General features: G+C 39.0%; 1 protein-coding gene across 1 annotated transcript; it reads right to left on the minus strand.

Annotated features, from left to right (window-relative positions):
- Nucleotides 1–744: 744 nt before the first annotated feature.
- Nucleotides 745–21,531, minus strand: niban1a (niban apoptosis regulator 1a). Its single transcript, XM_063002486.1, has 14 exons — nucleotides 21,480–21,531; nucleotides 14,310–14,440; nucleotides 12,381–12,509; nucleotides 12,172–12,286; nucleotides 11,762–11,926; nucleotides 10,231–10,346; nucleotides 9,236–9,340; nucleotides 7,687–7,849; nucleotides 7,108–7,295; nucleotides 5,557–5,703; nucleotides 4,541–4,645; nucleotides 4,313–4,420; nucleotides 2,136–2,247; nucleotides 745–1,824 (listed from the first exon to the last, which is right to left on the minus strand). The coding sequence occupies exons 1-14, from the start codon at nucleotides 21,529–21,531 to the stop codon at nucleotides 896–898; spliced, it is 2,565 nt and encodes an 854-aa protein (XP_062858556.1). The 3' UTR covers nucleotides 745–895.
- Nucleotides 21,532–22,611: the final 1,080 nt, after the last annotated feature.

Consider the following 22,611-nt stretch of genomic DNA (forward strand, 5'->3'; position numbering starts at 1 on the left):
CTTCATTCTCTTTCCAACCAGCAAAGCCACAATGAAATCACAATTACCTAGCAGTGAACTATTACATAACTCTGCATGGAGAAACATGCTATACTCCATGTATTCTTCCGCCGCTAATGCTGGCGCCCGGACCAGACAATAGGAGTCGCTGTATTTCCCTGTTTCAAACCTTTTTCCCCCTCAGACAGGCAAGTAGTATGTGTAGAGCGCTCAGCCAGGCCACTGGCATTATTGAAACTTATTTCATTTGATTTTAACAGTAAGTTTAAATCTGCTATTAAAATCTGACTTAAGGTTTTGACCTTATAGGTCACTGCTTATTAAAAGAAATTGGATTTCGATCTTGTGTGGTTGCTCACAAGTAAAATAACTGTTGAATGCAAGAAATAAGTTTGGACAGAACTCCATGGGCAGGAACAATGCCAAAAATATTAATGGAAAGGATGTGGGATCAGTAACCATAATGACAAAAAAAAACAGTTAACCTGTCAGTATGTTAAAAAAAATGCTGTTATTTAAAACAAATAAACCTAAAACAACATTATAGCATTATTTTCATACCAGCTGGCCAAAAACCAATACCTTCAGAGGACTATTATTTCAACAAAGAAGTAAATTACATTTAAGAACTAATTTTAACATTAATTAGTAAACAATAGTTTAAATAGATTAATGACCTAAATGTATAACAGATATTCACCTTTTAATATTAACAACAGTGTAAACTGAGTTCTGAAACCCTTTAGTATAAACCCATACATAACCCATTTATGTTCCATTTAGGCTCCAATCAAAACTGCTAATCTAAGAACCACAGTCATTAACCAGTGGCACATCAGTTCTTTATGTTTAGAAAGTGCTTAAAGACTTTTATAGGATGATACATCCATCTTCCCTACTGTGTTTGTTCAAACTCTTTAATGGTCTCTTCATTGTCCTCGTGGCAGTGGACTGTTACCTCTACTTCTTTAACTTCTGTCACAAGGTTACGAATCTCTTTGATGCAGTCAGGAGCTCGGGCTACTTCAGCATCGGCACCTACACAGCTGTTGGCAAGCCTCAATTCAGCATCTGAGATTGCTTCACACATCACCATGACAGGTTCCTCAGGTTCAGGTTCTGGGAGAACTTTGACTACTAATGGGTCATCATCCTCAGTGATGTCAACCTCTTCCTCTTCCTCAGTGACCCATGATGAATCGTCAGATAAGTCTTGAGCACTAAGAGTGGTGGTGGGCTCATCTTCCAATACTGCGGAAACTTCAGTAGTGCTGCTTGTTTTCTGAGCAGTTGTAGCCTGCGAGCCTGTTTCAGGTACGTGTTCTGTATTTACTAAACTAGACATGTCCTGTGATGTCTCTGTGGTAATTACAGTAGGAACATCTGCAGTTTTGTCTTCTGTTTTCTCCTTCAAATTTAAGGCAGCTGCAAAGGTCTCCTCAAGATCTGCCTGGAGCACTGGTTCAGGTGTGGAGCATGTGACTTTTATAACAGGAATATTTAGCACACTCTTCTCTTCACATTTGTCTTCTTCACCTGCTTTTACACATTCAAATATCTCTGCGAGTTCCTCCTCTTGTGCTTGATGCTGGACCTCCACCTGCTGGGCCTCCTTTACTGCTGTGACTGGGTTTTCAGGGTTCTGGCTCTCAGCTGGACTGTTGCTCAGCAGAGGGAAAGCTGGTATTGCATGGCTCTGTGTTGGTGAGGGGCTTGTGCCCGCTGGACTGTCTGGAGAATTTGAGTGAAGGCTGGAAACACTAAAATTGTACCTGGACTCAGTGAACAGGTTGAATTTCTTCATATTAGCTGCCTCCCTCACCACTGTTAATGAAAAGGAACAGAATTATTTTTTTGTTACGTTTAAGTATGTAAATAAATATGCAAGAAAGCTACAGTAGCACCCCCTAAAACATGAACAAACAAGCTGCAAACAATTATGTACAGTTTTGTTTGTGTTACCGACAGATCCATGAGATTCCTAGGTATACATTAGTGGTCAAGGAACAATTTAATTTTGAGGTATGCTATAGATCATTGTCCTGCTGGAAGAGCCAATTACAGTCCAGTTTAAGCCTTCTGGTTAAGGCAATCAGGTTTTGATTTAATATCTACTGCCATCTCATGTTACTTACCTTTATTAACTTCCTTCCCTAGTATCTGTCGCAAGATGTCCTCATAAACATTCTCCACATTGATGAAGTTTACATAATCAGCAAAGATGTACTGCTCAAAATCAGGTAGGTCCTTTAAAATAAAAAAAAAGTAAATAAGTAAATAGTCTTTTTTTCAGTCCTGTTTTGATCAGAATCAGAATCAGATTTATTGGCCAAGTATGTGGATACACACAAGGAATTTGGTTCCGGCTGATGGTATCTCTCTAGTGTTAATACAGTATACAAGCAATGTATACATTAAACATTAAACACAAAAATATACAAACTATATACAGGCAATATACAGATATGTAAGCGTGTGGAATATTTACAAAAACAGTAAAGTACCTAGCATGTAGGATGAGTACTACAAAGTGTAGTCAGTTGGCAGCAGGTGAATATTGTCAAGCTTAAGTCTATTGTCAGTCATTTATTTATTTAGGAGGGAGATGGCCTGTGGGAAGAAACTGCTCTTGAATATGGAAGTTTTAGTGTGGATTGACCTGTAGCGCCTGCCGGAGAGGAGGGGTTGAATGAAGCTATGGCCAGGGTGTGAGGAGTCAGTAATAATTTTCTCTGCTCGTCTCTTGGTCCTTGAAGAATGCCTAATGTATTAGCATTTCATATACGCTTTTAAACTGGCTTCCCCAGAATCACTTGGCATAATGCAGTAACACCCTGGACAGGATGCCAATCCATTAAATGGCCTCGAACATTCCCCCTTTCTCAGACAAACATATCAAGTATAAATGCCTGACCGACAGATATTGGGATTCCAACACTGGATCCACCTGACCACTAGTGGAAAAGATGCGTCTGTTTACAGTGTTATCTGCATGCAGACTTGCTTTGTACAGAATTAGCAATATTAAAGGTCTGTGTAAAACAGCTTAATATGTACAACCCCAAAGAAGAAAAAAGTTGTGTGTGGGGGGGGGGGAAATTGCAAATTTAAGAAAAGATGTTTCTTACATTAACTTTTATTTGATTGCCGACAGTTTGAACCCAAACAAATTTCTTGTTTTGTCTGCTCAACTTCATTTCATTTGTTAATATACCACCATTCCTGCATTTTATACTTGCAACACATTCCAAAAAAAGTTGGAACAGGGCAAATTATGGATGGAAATGAGGTGTGTCATTTAAGGATAGTAATGAGGTCTGTCAGGTATGGGGTTGTGTTCTTGGCAAAGGTAATTTTCACTTCTGTCATGGCAGCATAAAAAAACCCCATTGAAAATGTAAAGCAACGTATGCTGCCTTCAAGACGACATCTTTTCCAGGGACGTCCATGCATTTTTCAACAAGACAATGCAAAACCACATGCTGCACACATGCTGTTCTTCAATGGTCAGGGCTCTCCCAGGACCACTACAGAGCAGGTATAATTTGGATGAGCGATCATCTCTGACTTTACATCTACAAGGTGGACCAACTGGGTAGGAGTGTCTAATAGAGTGGACAGTGAGTGGACACAGTATTTAAAAACTCCACCAGTGCTGCTGTGTCTGATCCACTCATACCAGCACAACACACACTAACACACCACCACCATGTCAGTGTCACTGCAGTGCTGAGAATGAGAACTACAAAGTGCTTCTATATGGTAAGTGGAGCTGATAAAATGGACAGTGAGTGTAGAAACAAGGAGGTGGTTTTAATGTTATGGCTGATCAGTGTATGTATGCTAAAGAATGAAAAATAAATGGATTTAGTTCCAATAATTTTTACGATAAATTGTTAATATAAAACATTAAATTAAGGTTTCATAAAACAAAAAACAAAGTGTCAATTTAAAAGGCCATAGTTTCTTAATCTAGTGTGAAATTAATAAATACATTTAAATATAATATTGGAATACTGAAATACATCTGGGCTGCAAAAAAAACAAAAAAAAACAAATAGTTGCTTAAATACTGCTTAATCAAAATGCAATTAGGTAAAAACTTTAAATACAGATTACACTGAAGATAAGTCAACCCATGAACTTCCACATGCAATTCTACAGTGCATACAGACACTTGTTTTTCCATTAATGACAAAGTCGAATCTGCAAATCGAATTGTTCTTCATTTAAAAATATAAGCAAATATAAAATAATTAAGGCTAACACTGGCTCGTACATAATAAGTTACAATAAGGATAAATGTCTGTACCTGTTTGAAAGTAGGAGCTAAATGGGCTTTGATGCTGGGTAGTGTGACACTCATCAGAGCCTCCTGAAAAATCCTCTTCCTCAGTGTACTGCTGTCGTAGTCATATTGCTGGTAGATTCCAAATTATACACAATAATTATTCTCTTATTCAGACCAGCAGTTTACATTTTGTCAGAATGTCCATGTTATTATGTGTGTGTCCATTTTGTTGTAAGTGTGTATGCTCACCTTGAGCACTCTGTGTCTGGCTTTTACCATGGAATTCATTAGATCGGCATCCTGTGGCGCCTTGGTCAGGAGAAGCTCGAAGGTGTACACAACGTTCTTCACCAGCTATAGAGTTCATACAGAGCAGATTCAGTTTTAGTACCTCAGTCTAATTAAAATTTTATTTATGAAATATGCTGCATCGTTTAGGGTAACTGTTCTTATAAAAAGAAAACAGAGATGACCATTAGAAACACAACTTCATTTGAAGCATAAGGGCAGTGGGTAGCACTGTTGCCTCACAGCAAGAAGGCCCTGGGTTCGATCCCCAGGTGGGGCAGTCCGGGTCCTTTTGGTGTGGAGTTTGCATGTTCTCCCCGTGTCCATGTGGGTTTCCTCCGGGAGCTCCGGTTTCCTCCCACAGTCCGAAGACATGCAAGTGAGATAAATTGGAGATACAAATTTGTCCATGACTGTGTTTGACATTAAACTTGAGAACTTGAATCTTGTGTAATGAGTAACCATTTCTGTCATGAAAGTAACCAAAGTGTGTAAAACATGATGTTAAATTCCTATTAAATAAATAAATAAATCTGAAGCATAAACCAGGAATAGGTGCAAGAATTGATACTTTTTATGTTGTTTATGTCACTGCAAAATAACATTTTATCTGCTAGAATGGTTTAAAAGCATTTTTTCTTCTTTTTAAAATGTTGTAAATGAGCTTTTTCATCCAAATCAAGCCAAGTCAAATATATTTGTATAGTGCTTTTTACAATAGACATTGTCTGAAAGCAACTACAGAATTCAGGACCGACAGACCAAAAACCCCTGTTGAGCAAGCAGAGGGTGACAGTGTCAAGGATAAACTCCCTTAAAATTACAGGAAGAAAGCTTGAGAGGAACCAGACTCAGCAGGTGGCCTGGAAAATAGTTCCCAATTGCTTACCATGTACTGTATTAATCCAGTAAATTGCCTGAATTAAAAACCTTTATTTAAACTAATGGTTTGCAGTAATGAAATAGTGAAAGTGTACCTGTTCTATGTCTATCTGGGTGCTGTGCTCCAGAGTTTTGCAGTTGGGGTAGGTGAAGATTTTCTGTAACTCTTGGATGTGAGTGTGTAGTCCACTTACTTTCTCATAACACATTTCTAGGTTTGGTTTGCTCATCTCAGTCAAAGCCTGAAGAAAGAAAAAGCAGCAAGTTAATATATAAATGTTATTTTGTAACTCACTGTTTTTTTCCCCTGTACAACCAGTAACTATTCCAATCACACACCAGGCTAATTGGCCACCTCTGTACACTAATTGTAATTTTAAGTACTTCAAAAATGTGTGAAATTCGAAACTCAGCTCTGCCATCCGGCAGGCTGGGCGCCCACATGAACAGCCACTGCTTAGATTATCATTACTGTAATTAATTTAATTGTTGGTGCGGAAAGTTCTACAGTATCAATGACCACTGTCCCCAGTCCATTAGTGATTATGATTTCAGATTGTGACCAAAGTATTCGCCCCTTACCCGATTTTCTTAATATTTGCTAAATTGTCACCTTTCATGTTTCAGATATTCAGATTAATTTTAATATAAGGTAAAACATAACACAAGCAAACACAAAATGCAGCATTTAAATGATATTTATCCATAAAGATAAAGATTTATTTAAAACCTATATCACTCATGTGAAAAAATAATTGCCCCCTAAACCTAATAACTGGTAGTGCCAGCCTTAGCAGTAACAACTACAATCAAACATTTGAGTCCTTTACATCACTGTGAAAGAATTCTGCCCCACTCTTTTGCTACATTAGAAGGTCTTTAAGCATAAAGTTTCTTAATGCCACAGTTTTTTCAATTAGATTCAAGTCAGGCATTTGACTCGGCCACTCCAAAACATTAATTTTGTTTCCTTCAGGCATTCAGAGGTGGACTTGCTTGCAGGTAGAACTGAGTAAAATTGTTCCATAAAGTGAGTCAGTAGGTAGCACTGTTGTCTCACAGCAAGAAGGTCCTGGGTTCAATCCACAGGCCAAGCAGTCCAGGTCCTTTTTGTGTGGAGTTTGCATGTTTTCCCTGTTTCTGTGTGGGTTTCCTCCCACAGTCCAAAGACATGCAAGTGAGGTGAATTGGAGCTACTAAATTGTCCATGACTGTGTTTGACGTTAAACTTGAACTGATGAATCTTGTGTAACCAGTAATTACCTGTCCGGTCATAAATGTAACCACAATGTGAAAAACATGACATTAAAATCCTAATAAATAAATAATTAATTAATTAAAAACATTTTGGTTTATCTTTGTCTTATATTAGAATTAGTCTGATGATCTGAAACATATAAGTTTGACAAATGTGCAAAAATAAACAAAATTTGGAAAGGGGCAAATACTTTTCACAGCATCGTACATGTATAGATAACATGTTTTCTTTGTAGTCATTTAAACATCTGTCATTTATTACAACTGTCAATTATTAAGTAAAAGTCATAAATAGATAATAACAAAGAATACAGAAATGATATGTTTTCTGATGTGCTATGCTAGAGAATGCAGGTAACCTTGCTGACTTATTTTTAACACCACATTACCTGTTGCAGATCTTCTTTGGTCATGCCCTCCTGGTAATTCTGACACACCGTCTCAATCATGCCCTCACTGAGCTGTCGCGCCTCCATGAACCCAAGGCTGATAGGTTCCATAATCTCCTCCAGCACGGCAGGCAGGTTAGGCTCTACATACTGCATGCAGTACTCGATGGCTGACTCGGCTACTGTAACTATATAAAAAAAAAAGGGGTAAAAGGGGATATTTTATATATAGTTAGGAGATAGATTTGCTGTAATATATGTATTTCAGATAAATAAAGGTTACATTTTTCTTTTATTTTCAGTTTAAAATCCTAGAGGTGACTGTAGGTACAGCCTTTCATTTATTATTTTTTCCACCTACACTTAGACCATAAAATCTGACGTCTTGCCATAACTTCACTGTGAAAGTATGTAAAACTATGCCTAATCACTACATTAAGTCATGAGATTTCATATATATACATGGTGGACACCACAAAGTTAGAAAATAGTTAGATACCATAAATCTTAGACACCACAAAATAGTTAGATATCATAAATCTTACAAATTAAAAGTCATTGGCAATTACAGTAGAATACCTCGGAGTTTGTTCTCCAGGAAAGATCTGGAGCTCATGATGTCATCCATATTGGAGCACAAAAGTGCACTCTGAGTCTTTGCTGTCTCTCTGCACTCAGCATTCAGGGCAGTCATGCCCTCCAGCAGAGTCTCCTGGACCAAGTTATAGGCTGTGTCTACTGTCTGTGAGCAAAAGGACATTATTAAAGGAGGAAAAGCCACAAGAAATTACACTTTTTCTCAAAACCATTTAAGGAAATGAAGAAAACTGGACCTTTGATGTCACTGAAACTGTATCATGCAGGGAGGAAAATAAATTCCCAATATTTACTTCATTACCTAAAAGTGTATGAGATATATTTCAGTGTTACCTGTTTAATACAGATATTATGACATCAGTGGTCTAATTTTTGTATTTTTTTTCATAAATTGTTAGAATATTAGAAATAGCCAAAATGTCACGGGTCACTATTAAATCATACGCCTGTAAAATTTACCTAAAAACACTATTTACTAAATCTATGGGATTATTGCTACTGTGGTATGTGCACTAGTTTAAAGACACTTAGAAAGACACTTGGATCTTGAACCTCTTATTATTTATAATTTATAACAGACACCACATGCTTTGAAGCCATTCTTCATTACCAATTGCTCTCTCACTTTTAGTCAATGCCACTTACCACTTACTAGAATCCTACCAACCTGGAAGGCTTGGGGCTACAATAAAGCCAGCCACCAAATCCTTCTGAACTACTGCATGTGCAACATACAGTGATTTTAATAGCCCTTGATATTTTACACATTTTATTGGGTTGGGATTTGAATTTGGGTCCCTGTGGTGGAGGGCTTGCATATTAGACTGGTGCATCACACAAGTTGCAGTTACTGTTTATATATATATATATATATATATATATATTTTTTTTTTTTTTTTTTTTTTTTTTTAAGTATATATATATATATATATATATATATATATACGTATATATACTGTATATATATATATGTATGTATATATATTTGTTTTGTTTATGCATTTTCTCCCCTTTTCTCCCTTTTTAGCGCGACCAATTGCCCAACTGCACCATGCTTCCTCTCAACCAATGCCGATCCCTGCTCTGACTGAGGAGAGCGAAGCTAACCCACGCCCCCTCCGACACGTGGACAGCAGTCGTTTGCATTTTGTCACTACACTTTGACGAGTGCAATGCGGATCAGCACTGTGTACAGAGAGACACACCCTGACAGCACTCTTTTCCCGTCTCTGTGCAGGCGCCATCAATCAGCCAGCAGAGGTCGTAATTGCATTAGTTATGAGAGAGTCTCTATCCGGCTTTAATATCCCACCTCTATCTGAACAACAGGCCAATCGTTGTTCATGTGGCTGCTCGGCCCAGTCGTCAGGCAGAGCTGAGACTCGATACGATGTATTCGAGATTCCAGCTCTGGTGTTCCAGCCTGTGTTTTTACCGCTTACGGCATATACAAGTTGTTTTTTAAAGACATCTTTTAAAAATGTTTACAGTGGTGGTATTGTTTTAAAAGAATAACAGTCTAGACACCTACAGTGAACCAGATTCTTTTCCTCTCCACCTTCTTGGCCTTCAGACGTGGAAGCAGGTCTTTTTCTAGAGATGGCAACAAGTCCTCCATGGTTAGATTTGCCAGCACCTAAATACACACATTCAGAATAAAACCAGGCATCCTATAAATAAAGTGCTAATACAAGAGCAATCATTTAAATAGATTAATAAATAATTAGACATGGCATAGGACTAGATCTACATAAAACGTTACACAAAATCTATATCTAAATATCAATACATCATATGAAATCACTCCATATTTTTCCACCATCCAACAATAACAGAACAGATAGCTGACTGCTAATAAAACACTGGTGTTTGGATTTGTGTTATCTAATTTAGAGATCAATTTACCAGAACATCCAAGTGCTCCAAATAATATGACAGAATAGTACACTACCAATGGTTTTATTACTACTCTGACACTCTGACACAGTAAATTAAAATCTAATCTGCATAATTACAATCAATGATCAAGATAAGTTCAGGGGACTTAATCACGCCGCCTCTGAGGGCAAGTCGTTTGGGTTTCCCATAAAGAAGAGCATGGAGAAGTTTTAGACAACCAAACACCATACAGCAAAATATGATTAGCCTGAAACGAGGTGGCCATCAAAGATTTAAAGATCTTCCACAGCTGCAGCAAAGTAATGCTGATGAGGTGCGGGGACTGCTTAATTAAAGGAACTGCCACTGTCATGTCATCTATACCCCCAGCCGGACATAATGACATGCCAGGTGGGCATGATAACATGCAGCTTCTGATTATATTTACAGCAGATGGGTTCATTACACCAGAACAATTTTCAATCAGCAATAGGTGATAGTTTCCAACCATGGCAAAGGATACTATACCATGTACCTTCTAACTGGTTTAGTTAAACTAGACTGGGAACTCTGGAAAAGTTCCTCAGTTTTGCTTGACTGTCCTTGTCTGCTAGAAACCATGCTAGAGCATGAAGACCTGACTCCTACCTGCACATTGTTGCCTATCATCATATCCCATGGTTCATAGTGGCCCTTCTCCTGCCTGTAGAGCTGAACAGCTTTGATGAAGGCCTGCACTTCATACATCTTGTTTTTTAGAAAGTCTGGAATGAGGTCGGACAAGTCAGCACAACATTTACTTTTCAGAGCATCACATCACTTCAAATATAAGATTTTTCAGGCTGTATCTTGCATTTAAATTCTACAAATTATTTCTTTTACTGTGTAACCATTAATTTTATTTGACTGGTTAAATAAACACTTCAATACAAAGATAAAGAAAGCCTAAAATAAGGTTTTATGAGAAGTCTGGGAGATGTAGGTGGAAACAGAATGACTACAGAAAACAGAATCTCTATTCCTTTATCACTCCTAATTCCTACAGTAGATTCAGAATCTTTTGCATACTTTATTGTGTTGTGTATTTGATTTTAAATTGAAATAATTGCCATAATCTACACTTAATCACCCATGTTTATAAAATGTTTTACATTCATTTTAGAAATCCCAAACTGAAGTATTCTATTCACAAAGGTATTCAGACTCTTTGCTGTTGATATTCAAATGGTGGTCCAGTAATTATCCATCAAATGTGTCAAGAACACAACTGGTGTCCACCTTGCAATTTGAATTTTTTGGACATTGGAATTTATTGAACATTATTGGTTTGGAAAGGCAAACACCTGTGTTCAAGTACCCACAATTTACACTGCATTATCAGGACAAAAACCAAGCCCAGAAGGAACCGTATGTGTATTTCTACAATCAAAATATGGCAAAGCACAAATCAAGGCAAGAATATAAAACAATAGATGTGTCTGTGCAGCATCTGTGCAAAAAGGGCCTGGGTAAAAGAAGCATGAAAAATCCACTCCAAAAGTCCTGGGCAGAGATTAGGTGTATTAAGTGTAAATTAATGGGTAAAAATAATTTTCACAATACAGGAGATCACAAGCTGTTGCTATACCTGTAATTTTACTTTCCCTTTGAGGAATTTTGGTAGCTTGACCACTGTTCCAGGTTTTCTTTATTTAAAGATAATGGCCTTGAGCCCTAGAATTGGCTTTATAACCCTTTCCAGGCTGTTACATTTCAAAATCCCAATAAACAAATTACCTGGGTTAATTTGTTAATTGAGTAACTAAGGTGAGTATTACTTTTTGACACATTTTTGTTGCATAAGTTTTTTTTTTTCTTTAAAAAATCATTTAAAAAAAGCTTTTTTGTGTTTACTCAGGTTGTCCTTACCTTGTATTAAATTTAGTTTAAATATTTTGTTTAATGTTAACCAGTTAAACCGCTACACCACCTGAGCACCCGGAGAGGGAAATCTTTTTTTTAATTCAATGCAGACCTTCTACTGACATAAACTAGCCAACACTGCAACTAAGTAACATATTCAACACCTGAATGCCATGATGGTAGTCCTGTAGTGTCATATTTAGTAAACATACAAATGGTTTATTAAATTTATTTTACTAAAATTTTCTTTGCTTTCATTAGGATCTAGTGATGTTACCTTGATTCTGGTGGCGAATACAGTCAGACAAAATTGAGATAAACTTAGTTTGTTTGTCCTGTGTCAGGAAGCAAAAATAGTAGTCTCTCTGGTATGGTAGATGGAGGTAAACTGAAAACTGGCCTGGCATGCCCACCACTGGAGGGGCAAAGTCCTCCTTTACACCTGTAGCACAAGAGACACAATAGGACCATTACTTTACCAGTAACAAAAATTACTTGCTGCATACCTTGTGTCAGTCAGGAAACATCATGTATGTACACTAAAGTAAATGGATGCGCTAAACCTAAATTTGTTGAATACCTGTCTTCCCCACCATTGAAAATCCCACATTTATTTTATTTAGACTTCGTTTTGTGCATTTTTGGGCTACAGGGGTTTGCACTGAGCACAGCGCGGATCTTACTCACAGTCAGTGTTGGGGAAGCACTTGTCCACCATTTCCATGTAGGTTTCTTCTGTGGTAAAAATAATGCCCCCTGTGGGCTGTAGTTTGTAAAAAGGTGGCATGCCCTTCATAAACGTCTGCAATAAAAAGGGTTTGACATTTTAAAAAGGTGACCTGTAGTCACAAAGACTCACACATGTCTTATATTTTTCTTGGACGTGGAACACCCACCTCATAGCTCTCATAGCACTCCAGGGAGTAACTGGCACGAATTACTGCAAACCTGTCCTTCCATCTTCTGTTATCATCAAAGTATAGTATATTATCAAAGTAAAGCAACTCTGCTTCCTGTGGGGGGTGCTAAATACACAAATGCATTCAAAAATTAACGTTTGGATATTTTACCATATTTATTTTTTTACTTTTTAGAATGCAAAAACATGATTTGTATTAACAATACATTTTGATTAACAGGAGTATAGTAAAACCGAAAAAATAAGACTGTATGCTTAAAAGTGTAGCTCACATATACACCTCCTTGTTTCTAAACAAATTGTCCATTTTATCAGCTCCATTTACCAATTGTAGTCCTACAATTACTGACTGTAGTCCATCTGTTTCTCTACATACTTTGTTAGCCCCCTTTCATGCTGTTCTTCAATGGTCAGGACTCTCCCAGGACCACTACAGAGCAGGTATTATTTGGGTGGTGGATCATTCTCAGCACTGCAGTGACACTGACATGGTGGTGGTGTGTTAGTGTGTGTTGTGCTGGTATGAGTAGATCGAACACAGCAGCACTGATGGAGTTTTTAAACATCTCACTGTCACTGCCGACTGAGAATAGTCCACCAACCAAAAATATATAGCCAACAGCGCCCTGTGGGCAGTGTCTTGTGACCACTGATGAAGGTCTAGAAGATGACCAACTCAAACAGCAGCAACAGATGAGTGATCGTCTCTGACTTTACATCTCCAAGGTGAACCAACTAGGTAGGAGTGTCTAATAAAGTGGACAGTGAGTGGACACGGTAATTAAAAACTCCATCGACATTGCTGTGCCAGCACAACACACACTAACACACCACCACCATGTTGGTGTCACTGCAGTGCTGAGAATGATTCACAGAGAATGATTCATATGGTAAGTGGAGCTGATAAAATGGACAGTGTGTGTAAAAACGAGGTGGTTTTATTGTTATGGCTGATCAGTGTATAATTGATTTTATACAACTATTAACAGTGGATGTGGCTGAAACACCTAAACTCAATGATTAGGATGGTTGTCCACATACTTTTTGTCATACAGTGTAGCAAACTGCGACTCTTCAATCATGGCCCTTTATATCCCCCTTGACCCACACCAGGATAACAATATAAGAAACACTGCCTAGTTTGAGTCCTAACAGGGCCACTGTTATTTTTTATTTAATATTTGACTTCAAAAATAATGTCATAATATTTTAAGAAACGCAGTTGCTTGTATTTAAAATAGAAATATATATATATATATATATATATACTGTATATATACAGTATATATATATATATTTAATTTTCTATTTTTTTCCCAATTTTTCCCCCCTAATCTAGTCCTGTCCAATTACCCTGAATACGCGTCCTCTATACTGATTCGACCCTTCACCGCTGACTAAGGACGCCTCTCAACTGACATACGCCGCCTCCGGCAAGTACAGTCAGTACAGACTGCATTTTTCACCTGCACGAATCGAGTTCATACACTTGACGGGCACTGTGTATGGAGGGCCACACCCTCATCAGCATTATTCCTCAGCCCTGTGCAGGCGTCATCAGTCAGCCAGCAGGGGCCGCAGTTGCACCAGTTATGAGGACCTATGATTTGACTTTTTACCCCATGAACAACAGCCAATCGTTGTTCTTGCAGCCGCCCAGCCCAGTCGGAAAGGCAGAGCTGAGATTCGATACGATGTATTCAAAACCCCAACTCTGGTGCGCTAGCGTACTTTTTTACCACTGTGCCACATGAGCGGCTATATGTTATTATCTATAACAAAATATATTACTAAAGTGTATTTGATATAAGGTCATGGAAATTCCTTCCAACCCTCGTTATATATTTAATGTATTCTACTGATGCTACTAAATTGGTATTATCTAAACAGTCCTGTTTCACGTTACCCTTTGTTTGAGGAGTTGAGAGTGCTCCTGTTTGCGTTGTACAAGCTCATCATGAACATGGGAAAGATAGGCCAGAGAATACTGCTTTCTGTAGATAGATGAAAAGTTCTTCAGCTGAGCCTGTGCCTCCGCTGCAACACAAAAACACATTACTGACGACCTGCACACATACTTTTCTTATATTATTACAGATAGAGACAAACACCTTCTACATAAACTAAATGCACACAAATGTAGGTGTACTTTTTGTATTCAACCATTGGTCATTTACAGTTCAGGCTGTGTCCCTCTGAGCTCATGGCTTCACTAAAAGTCCAAAGGTCCAAAAAAGCGGTGTGGGTTTTGTACACCTTAGTAAACATCAGTCCTTGGTATAAAATTGTATGCATAAGTTTGTGTATGTTTGTGTATATAAAATTCACTCACTCACTCACTTTTTCAACCGCTTATCCAATCAGGGACGCGCTGGAGCTTATCCCAGCTTTTCAATGGGTGCAAGGCACACAGTAACACCCTGGATGGGATGCCAGTCAATCGCAGGGCAGACACATATACAGTGCTCAGCATAAATGAGTACACCCCCTTTGAAAAGTAAGATTTTAATCAATATCTCACTGAACACAGGAACAATTTTCTAAATTTTGACAAGACTGAGTTTCATAGAACATTTCTTTAACCCATAACATAAAAGTAAGGTTAATAATATAACTTAGATTACAAAATATTCAGTTTTACTCAAATGAGTTGATGCAAAAATGAATACACCCCACATCAAAAAGTACTACATCTAGTATTTTATATGACCACTATGATTTTTATGGACAGCATTAAGTCTTCTAATCATGGAATGAACAAGTTGGCGACAAATTGCAACGTCTATCTTTTTCAATTCTTCAAGAACGACCTCTTTTAGAGCCTGGATGCTGGATGGAGAGTGATGCTCAACCTGTGTCTTCAGAATTCCCCATAGGTGTTTGATTGGGTTCAGATCAGGAGACATACTGATTCACTTACACCCTGTTCTTCTTCAGAAATGCAACAGTGGCCTTAGATGTGTGTTTTGGATCATTGTCATGTTGGAAAAGTGCATGACAACCAAGGGCATGAAGTGATGGTAGCATCTTGTCCTTCAATATAGAGCAGCACATCTGTGAATTCATGATACCATCGATGAAATGCAGCTCCCCAACACCAGCAGCACTCATGCAGCCCCACATAAGGACACTGCCACCACCATGTTTCACTGTAGGCACCATGCATTCTTCTTTGTACTCCTCACCTTTGCGACGCCATACAGTTTGGAAGCCATCAGTTCCAAAAACATTTATCTTGGTCTCATCACTCCAGAGTATAGAGTCCCAGTAGTCTTCATCTTTTTCAGCATGGGCCCTGGCAAATTCTAGGCGGGCTTTTTTGTGCATGGGCTTCAGGAGAGGCTTCCTTCGTGGATGATACCCATGCATGCCATTCTTCTGCAGTGTACGCTGTACTGTGTCACGGGAAAAAGTCACCCCAGTTTGCCTTTTTACCTCTTTAGCTAACTGCAGTGAACTTGCATGCCGATTTTCTTCAACACTTCTCATCAGAAGACGCTCCTGTTTGGGTGTTAACATCCGTGGATGGCCTGGACGTCTCTGTAAGATGGTTGCAGTTCCATCTTTGTTAAATTTTTGTATCACTTTTGCTACAGTATTCTGACTGATCAGTAAAGCTTTGCCGATCTTCTTGTAGCCTTCACCTTTCTTGTGTAAAGAAACAATTTTCTTTCTCAGGTCTTGTGACATTTCTCTTCCATGTGGTGCCACTGCTGACAGCATGAAATGGGATGGGGTTTTCTTTGTTAAGTAATGCCCTTTTAACTGTCAACTGTCTGCTGGACACCTGTTTAATGAATAATTAGACTCACATGTGGTTAAATTCATGTTAATTAGAATTTTGTAGTCTAAACTCCTAAGACTTTCATTGGGGTGTACTCATTTTTGCAACATGGTCTTGAATGAATTTGTTGAGAAAATAACTTTTTTGTGTGTACAAATGAACAAATCTTGTTTGCAATCAATGGCCCACATTTGTAGGAGTATTCTGTAGTATAGTACCCCATAGAAAATGTTGATTCTGTAAAGAAACTAAAGGTTTTCTGACAAATCTGTTGGGGTGTACTCATTTATGCTGAGCACTGTACATACACTTACACACACTCATTCACCTATAGGGCAATTCAGTGTCTCCAATTAACCTGACTGCATGTTTTTGGACTAGGGGACGAAATCGGAGCTCCCAGAGTAAACCCACGCAGACAGGACCCTGACCGCCCCACCTGGGGATCAAACCCAGGACCTTCTTGCTGTGAGGCAACAGTGCTGCCCTGTATATAAAATTACTATATTTTATTTTTTTAAGTTAAAGAAAGCAAACAGCTGCCAAATAAGTCAAGAAGGTCCTGGGTTCGATCCCCAGGTGGAGCGGTCTGGGTCCGTTCTGTGTGGAGTTTGCATGTTCTCCCCGTGTCTGCATGGATTTCCTCTAGGTGCTTTGATTGTCTAAAGACATGCAGTTAGGTTAATTGGAGATACTAAAGTCCCCCTAGGTATGAGTGTGTGTGTGTGTGTGTGTGTTTGCCCTGTAATGGACTGGCAACCGGGGTGTTTCCTGCGAATCGGACCTACCGTGACCCTGATTAAGATAAAGCAGAGGTAAAACAGACAATAAATGAATGAATGGGCCACTCAGGTGGCGCAGCGGTAAAGCACATGCTAGCACACCAGAGCTGGGATCTTGAATGCATCGTATCGAATCTCAGCTCTGCCATCCGGCTGGGCTGAGCGGCCACATGAACAACGATTGGCCTGTTGTTCATATAGAAATGGGGGAGTAGTAAGCCGGAAAGGGTCTCCTCGTAACTGATGCAACTACGACCTCTGCTGGGTGATTGATGGCACCTGCACAGCGGCAGAGAAGGAGTGCGCTGATCAGGGTGTGTCTCTCCGTACACAGGGCTGATCCGCATTAGCACTCGCCTAGTGCAGGTGAAAAAATGCATATGGCTGCTGCCCACATGTCGGAGCTTTGTTCTCCTCTAATCAGAGCAGGGATCGGCATTAGTGGAGAGGAAGCATGATGCAATTGGGCAATTGGACGCGCTAAAAGTCATGAGAAAAAGGGGGAGAAAATGCATAAACAAAATACAAAAAAAAAATTAATTAATTCATAATTTAATGGGATCAGCATAGATATAAATCAAGATTACCATTAAACTACTGATTTGGAAGGTAAGTAGGAAGCCAGCAGTCACTTTAGGAGTAAAGAACAGCAGGAACAACAATTAAACAGTAAATAATAAGCAATGAATCATACTGCAAGCATCTTTTACTACACCCTGCAACACTCCTCTGTCTAAATAGAAGCACAGTGAAATCAGAACAATGGTCAATTAACCAACAACTCAACACTATAGCATTAAATCAGCAAATCATGTCAGAAGAATGAAAGGTTGTGCAACATCTTGAGAGGTGGCTGTTTCTCTGCAAACAGTACTGAGCCAGTGCTTAAAAAATATAGTAATTAAATTGAATGATGTACTGGGACATACAAAATAATTACACCTCCACATCAGCCAAAAACTAGATCTGTGGAAAAGATGTTTTAAATATACAAATACCCCAAACATAATTAACCTAAGGTCTTTAAAAAAAAGAAAGTGAAAGTGCTTGCATGATCTTGCAAGATTTGAATCTTTTATGGAAGATTTCCATCAGATCAAGCCTCGTGGCAGTCAGGAATTATATAGTCAAGTCACATTTTTGAATAGTGCTTTTGACAATAAACATTGTCTCAAAGAAACTTTATAGAATCCAGGACTGACAGACCAAAAACCCCTGTAAAGCAAGCCAAGGGCGAGAATTTATTGTATTACTTAAAATGTAACTTGTCTATATTGTCCTGGTTGTGTATTTATTGTATTACTTAAAATGTAACTTTTCTCTATTGTCCTGGTTGTGTATTTATTGTATTACTTTTTTTTTGTTTTTTGTTTTCTTTTTCTCCCCCTTTAGCGCATCCAATTGTTCAATTTGCATCGTGCTTCCTCTCTGTCTATGCCGAACCCTGCCCTGACAGAGGAGATCGAAGCTAACCCATATCCCCTCCGAAACACGAGCAGCAGCCAGATGCATCTTTGCCACCCACACATTGATGAGTTTGGCGCCACCTAGCGTTGCATGCGGAGAGACACACCCTAAGGGCACCCTCCCTCATCTCTTGTGCAGGCGCCTCTAATAAGCCAGCAGAGAACGTGATCGCATTCTGGCAGAGAGAGACCCACATCCGGTTCTTTGTCCCACCCCCCCCAGGTGAGCAACCGGACAATCGTTGCTCATACAGCCACTCAACTTCGAACCGGTGAAGCAAAGCTGGATTCGATACCACGTACTCAGAATCCAGCCCTGGTTGCAGCGCGTCTTTTTACCGCTGCGCCACCTGAGCGGCTTTTTATTTATTGTATTACTTAGAATGTAACTTCTCTCTATTGTCCTGATTGTGTATTTATTGTATCACTTGAACTTGACTTTATTGTATCATTTAAACTTGTCTATATTGCCCTGGTTGTGTATTTATTGTATCATTTAAACTTGTCTTTATTGTTCTGGTTGTGTATTTATTGTATTACTTGAACTTGTCTTTATTTCCCTGGTTGTGTATTTATTGTTTCTCTTGAACTTGTCTGTTGTCCTGGTTGTGTATTTATTGTATCATTAAATTTGTCTATATTGCCCTGGTTGTGTATTTATTGTATCACTTGAGCTTGTCTATATAATGGTTGTGTCTTTATAGTTCTGCTTGTGTATTTATTTTATCACTTGAGCTTGTCTATATAATGGTTGTGTCTTCGTTGTCTTGGTTGTGTATTTATTGCATCACTTGTTTTGGCACTTTTCACTGTAATGCTGCACCATGGTTCTAGAGAAACATTATTTTGTTTCAGTGTGCACTTGTGCATGGTTGAAATGACAGTAGTTTCAAGTTTCCAGACTTACATTTAGCCACAGAATCTAGATTATTTTGTGTTTGTTTATGTTTTTGTTGGGGTGTGTGTGTGTGTGTGTGTGTGTGTGTGTGTGTGTGTGTGTGTGTAAGTGTAAGTGTGTGTTTCTTTATTTCAAAATATATGGCATTCTTGAGCTATGAAATCAGCATCAGATGGAAAGTCTGAAACATTCACACCTGACTTGCAGGGCAAGTAAGGTGCAAGTGGAAACTAACATACCACTCATGCTAACATACCTATACGTGTATGTGATACGGGTATGTTAAGTGTTAAGTGGTGTGGAAAAAACTGAACTGAACTGCCTGAACTGACAGAATGAATAAGCACTAATTCCTACACACACACTCCAAAATCTTGTGGAAATATTTCCCTTTAGAGTGAATGCTGTTACAGCCACAAGGTGGGCGGCGTCGGCATAATATCACTTAATTCTTTTTCATGTGCACAAGCTCTGGCTGGGTGCCACACACACCCACAAGCAGTGATGGTGCCCTTGTTTCACCCATGATTTACAGTGACATGTCAGTTAGCATGAAGTTGCTGAAGATTTTCCACTTTCCCTTTTCAGATTAGGGTTGAGTATGTACTAGAAATAACAAAAGTGGAAGAGTAAGAAAGATACAGACGTCTTTGACTTGAGTTTTTGAGTTTTTATATGTTACCAATAATTAGCACTCACAAATCAAACCATCATAAAACTGATGCTTATAGAAATCTATCTGAATGCAAAAGACACTAATTAATGTGTTCATTCCTCACTATTTAGACTAAATGAAACCCATTTTGTTTTTCAAAATCAGCAGCTATTCAGCATTTTCTGTCCAAAACATTGATGGTCTCTACTTCTATCATTATTACTATACTGAAAGTCTTGACAGCAAGGGCAATTTCATCTACCAAACTAAAGAAGGGGAAATTTTTGGATGAAATAATGTCCAGCATCATGTTTTCCTAACAAAGTGAAATGTATCCTAAACTGCATTTTATCAAAAAGATGGTTGTTGTTGAATGCTACATTAAAATATCAAGGGAAACTGTGTCCACAGTTTTAATGCTTCTTAATATTTATTTACTTATTTATCTGGATTTTTAATGTCATGTTTTACACACCTCGGTTACATTCATGACAGAAACGGTAGTAACTCATTACACAAGATTCATCAGTTCACAAGTTTTGTTTTATCCCTTTTTCTCCCCATTTTTAGCATGTCCCATTTTTACCCAATTGCGCTATGCTTCCTCTCTACTGGTGCTGACCCCCGCCCCGACTGAGGAGAGGAGAGCGAACTGACACACGCCTCCGACACGTGAGCAGTAGCCGACTGAATCTTTTCACCTGGTTATTCAGCGTTATTCCTCGACTCTGTGCAGACACCATTAATCAGCCAGCAGAGGTTGTAATTGCATCAGTTATGAGGAGTCCCTATCCAGCTCCCTACCTACCTGGATGAACAACAGCCAAACGTAGTTCATGTGGCCGCCCAGCCCAGCCGGATGGCAGATCTGAGATTCGATATGATGTATTCAAAATGCCAGCTCTGGTGTGCTGGCGTATTTTACTGCTGTGCCACCTGAGCGGCCCAGTTCATACGTTTAATGTCAAACTCAGTCCCCAATTCACCTCACTTGCATGTTTTTGGACTGTGGGAGGAAACTGGAGCTCCCAGAGGAAACCCACACAAACATGGGGAGAACATGCAAACTTAACACAAAAAAGACCCGGACCGCCCCATCTGGGCATCAAACTCAGGACCTTCTTGCTGTGAGTGCTGCCCACTGAGCCCCCATGCTGCCCTGCTTCTAAATGTAGGTAAAAACCAAATATACTGTGATAGACGGATAGATAGATAGACAGACAGACAGACAGCTTCCAGTATTTGAACAAAAAGAGGAAAACTAATACAAATACAGCAACTCCATAGTGTCAGATGCCATGACAAGGGAGTCAAATCCATCACAAATCATTACATATTCACTAATGTACGTGTGTATAGTGTGTAAATCATTTAAGTATTGGAGGAAACGAATTTTACTTTCTCTTTTCACATCTACACATACCTTAAATTAAATTAAAAAAACAATGTAAACTTTAATTAAGTGTCATAACCAACATTTCAAAGTCCTACCTTTGATGAAGTTGCGTTTATCTTCACCCAGAAGACTGGATGAGGAACCCATAATGGCGTACTTTTATATTCTTTATATATACAAAATGCTTTCTGTTGAGGTAAAGTTGAAGTGTGTTGCTGTTAGCTCGACTGCAGTTCAAGCTGTCAGCTGTGAGCTCAGTACGTCACTGCTTCTACACTGCATACTACTCTACTATACAGTGTGCAGTAGTAGTAGCCTTTGTTGTAATGTGAGTTGATACTAACTAGAATACTAGTGTGTAGGATTGCACGTGGTCTACCTCACCCAGCATTCCTGAAGATGTTTCCTGCTCCACCTGTCGAGAAACATTCCCAGCCCAGATGTACTGTACACTATTCATAACTACTCCAGGTGAGGTTTAGTTAAAAAGGACTGAACCTTCAATGGCTTTACAAAATAACAAACTAATTTCCACTTAGTATGGCAGAAAATACACTCCATGTACCATTAATTGGTGCATTGGCCTATTTATATGGGAACAAGCAATGTCACCAGCTATAGTTCATCATATGTCCTATTAAGAAATCAGAGGTCACAAAGGCTAGGTTAAATGAATTTTATACACCAACAAATAAAATGTAAGCTATTGTATGTACAGTATATTTCAACTCTGCTAATATGGACAGCACTGTTGCTTCACAGCAGAAAAGTCCTGGATTGGATTCCCAAGTAGAGCGGTCTGTGTCCTCCCTGTGTCTGTGTGGGTTTGCTCCCACAGTCCATAGAAATGCAGTCAGGTTTACTGGAGCTCACATGAAATGACGTGGCGGGCCGGATGTGGCCCGCGGGCCATGAGTTTGGCACCCCTGCCTTAGGGTATCATGAGTACAATTTACTGGTCAAAAGGCAGGAAACACTGTGGTGTCGGGCCATTACAGGGCAAACACGTGGGGCAATTTTAGTAGTGTTAGGACGAATCTTTTAGTTCAAGAGGTCCTGAAGAAGCAGTTGGGAAGTCCAGAAAGTACTCTTCAAAACACTTTATTAAGTGTAAAAATGATCTGTGAATATATGTCAGAGCTAAGCCGATCGGCGCTCTTTTCTCCTGCAGTCTAGAAACACAACCACCAAAGAAAGAGACCCGGCCTCTGAGCGCGCCCTTCTTTT

This window comes from Trichomycterus rosablanca, chromosome 9, assembly GCF_030014385.1.
Source record: "Trichomycterus rosablanca isolate fTriRos1 chromosome 9, fTriRos1.hap1, whole genome shotgun sequence".
In the NCBI taxonomy this organism is placed as follows: domain Eukaryota; kingdom Metazoa; phylum Chordata; class Actinopteri; order Siluriformes; family Trichomycteridae; genus Trichomycterus; species Trichomycterus rosablanca.

Coding starts and splice junctions, on each gene's coding strand:
- niban1a (XM_063002486.1), bottom strand. CDS start 21,531: ATGGGTTCCTCATCCAGTCTTCTGGGTGAAGATAAACGCAACTTCATC. Junction 12,510..14,309: donor CTCAACTCCTCAAACAAAGG/GTAACGTGAAAC, acceptor TTGTGTATTTAG/CACCCCCCACAGGAAGCAGA. Junction 4,421..4,540: donor CCAGACACAGAGTGCTCAAG/GTGAGCATACAC, acceptor GGAATCTACCAG/CAATATGACTACGACAGCAG.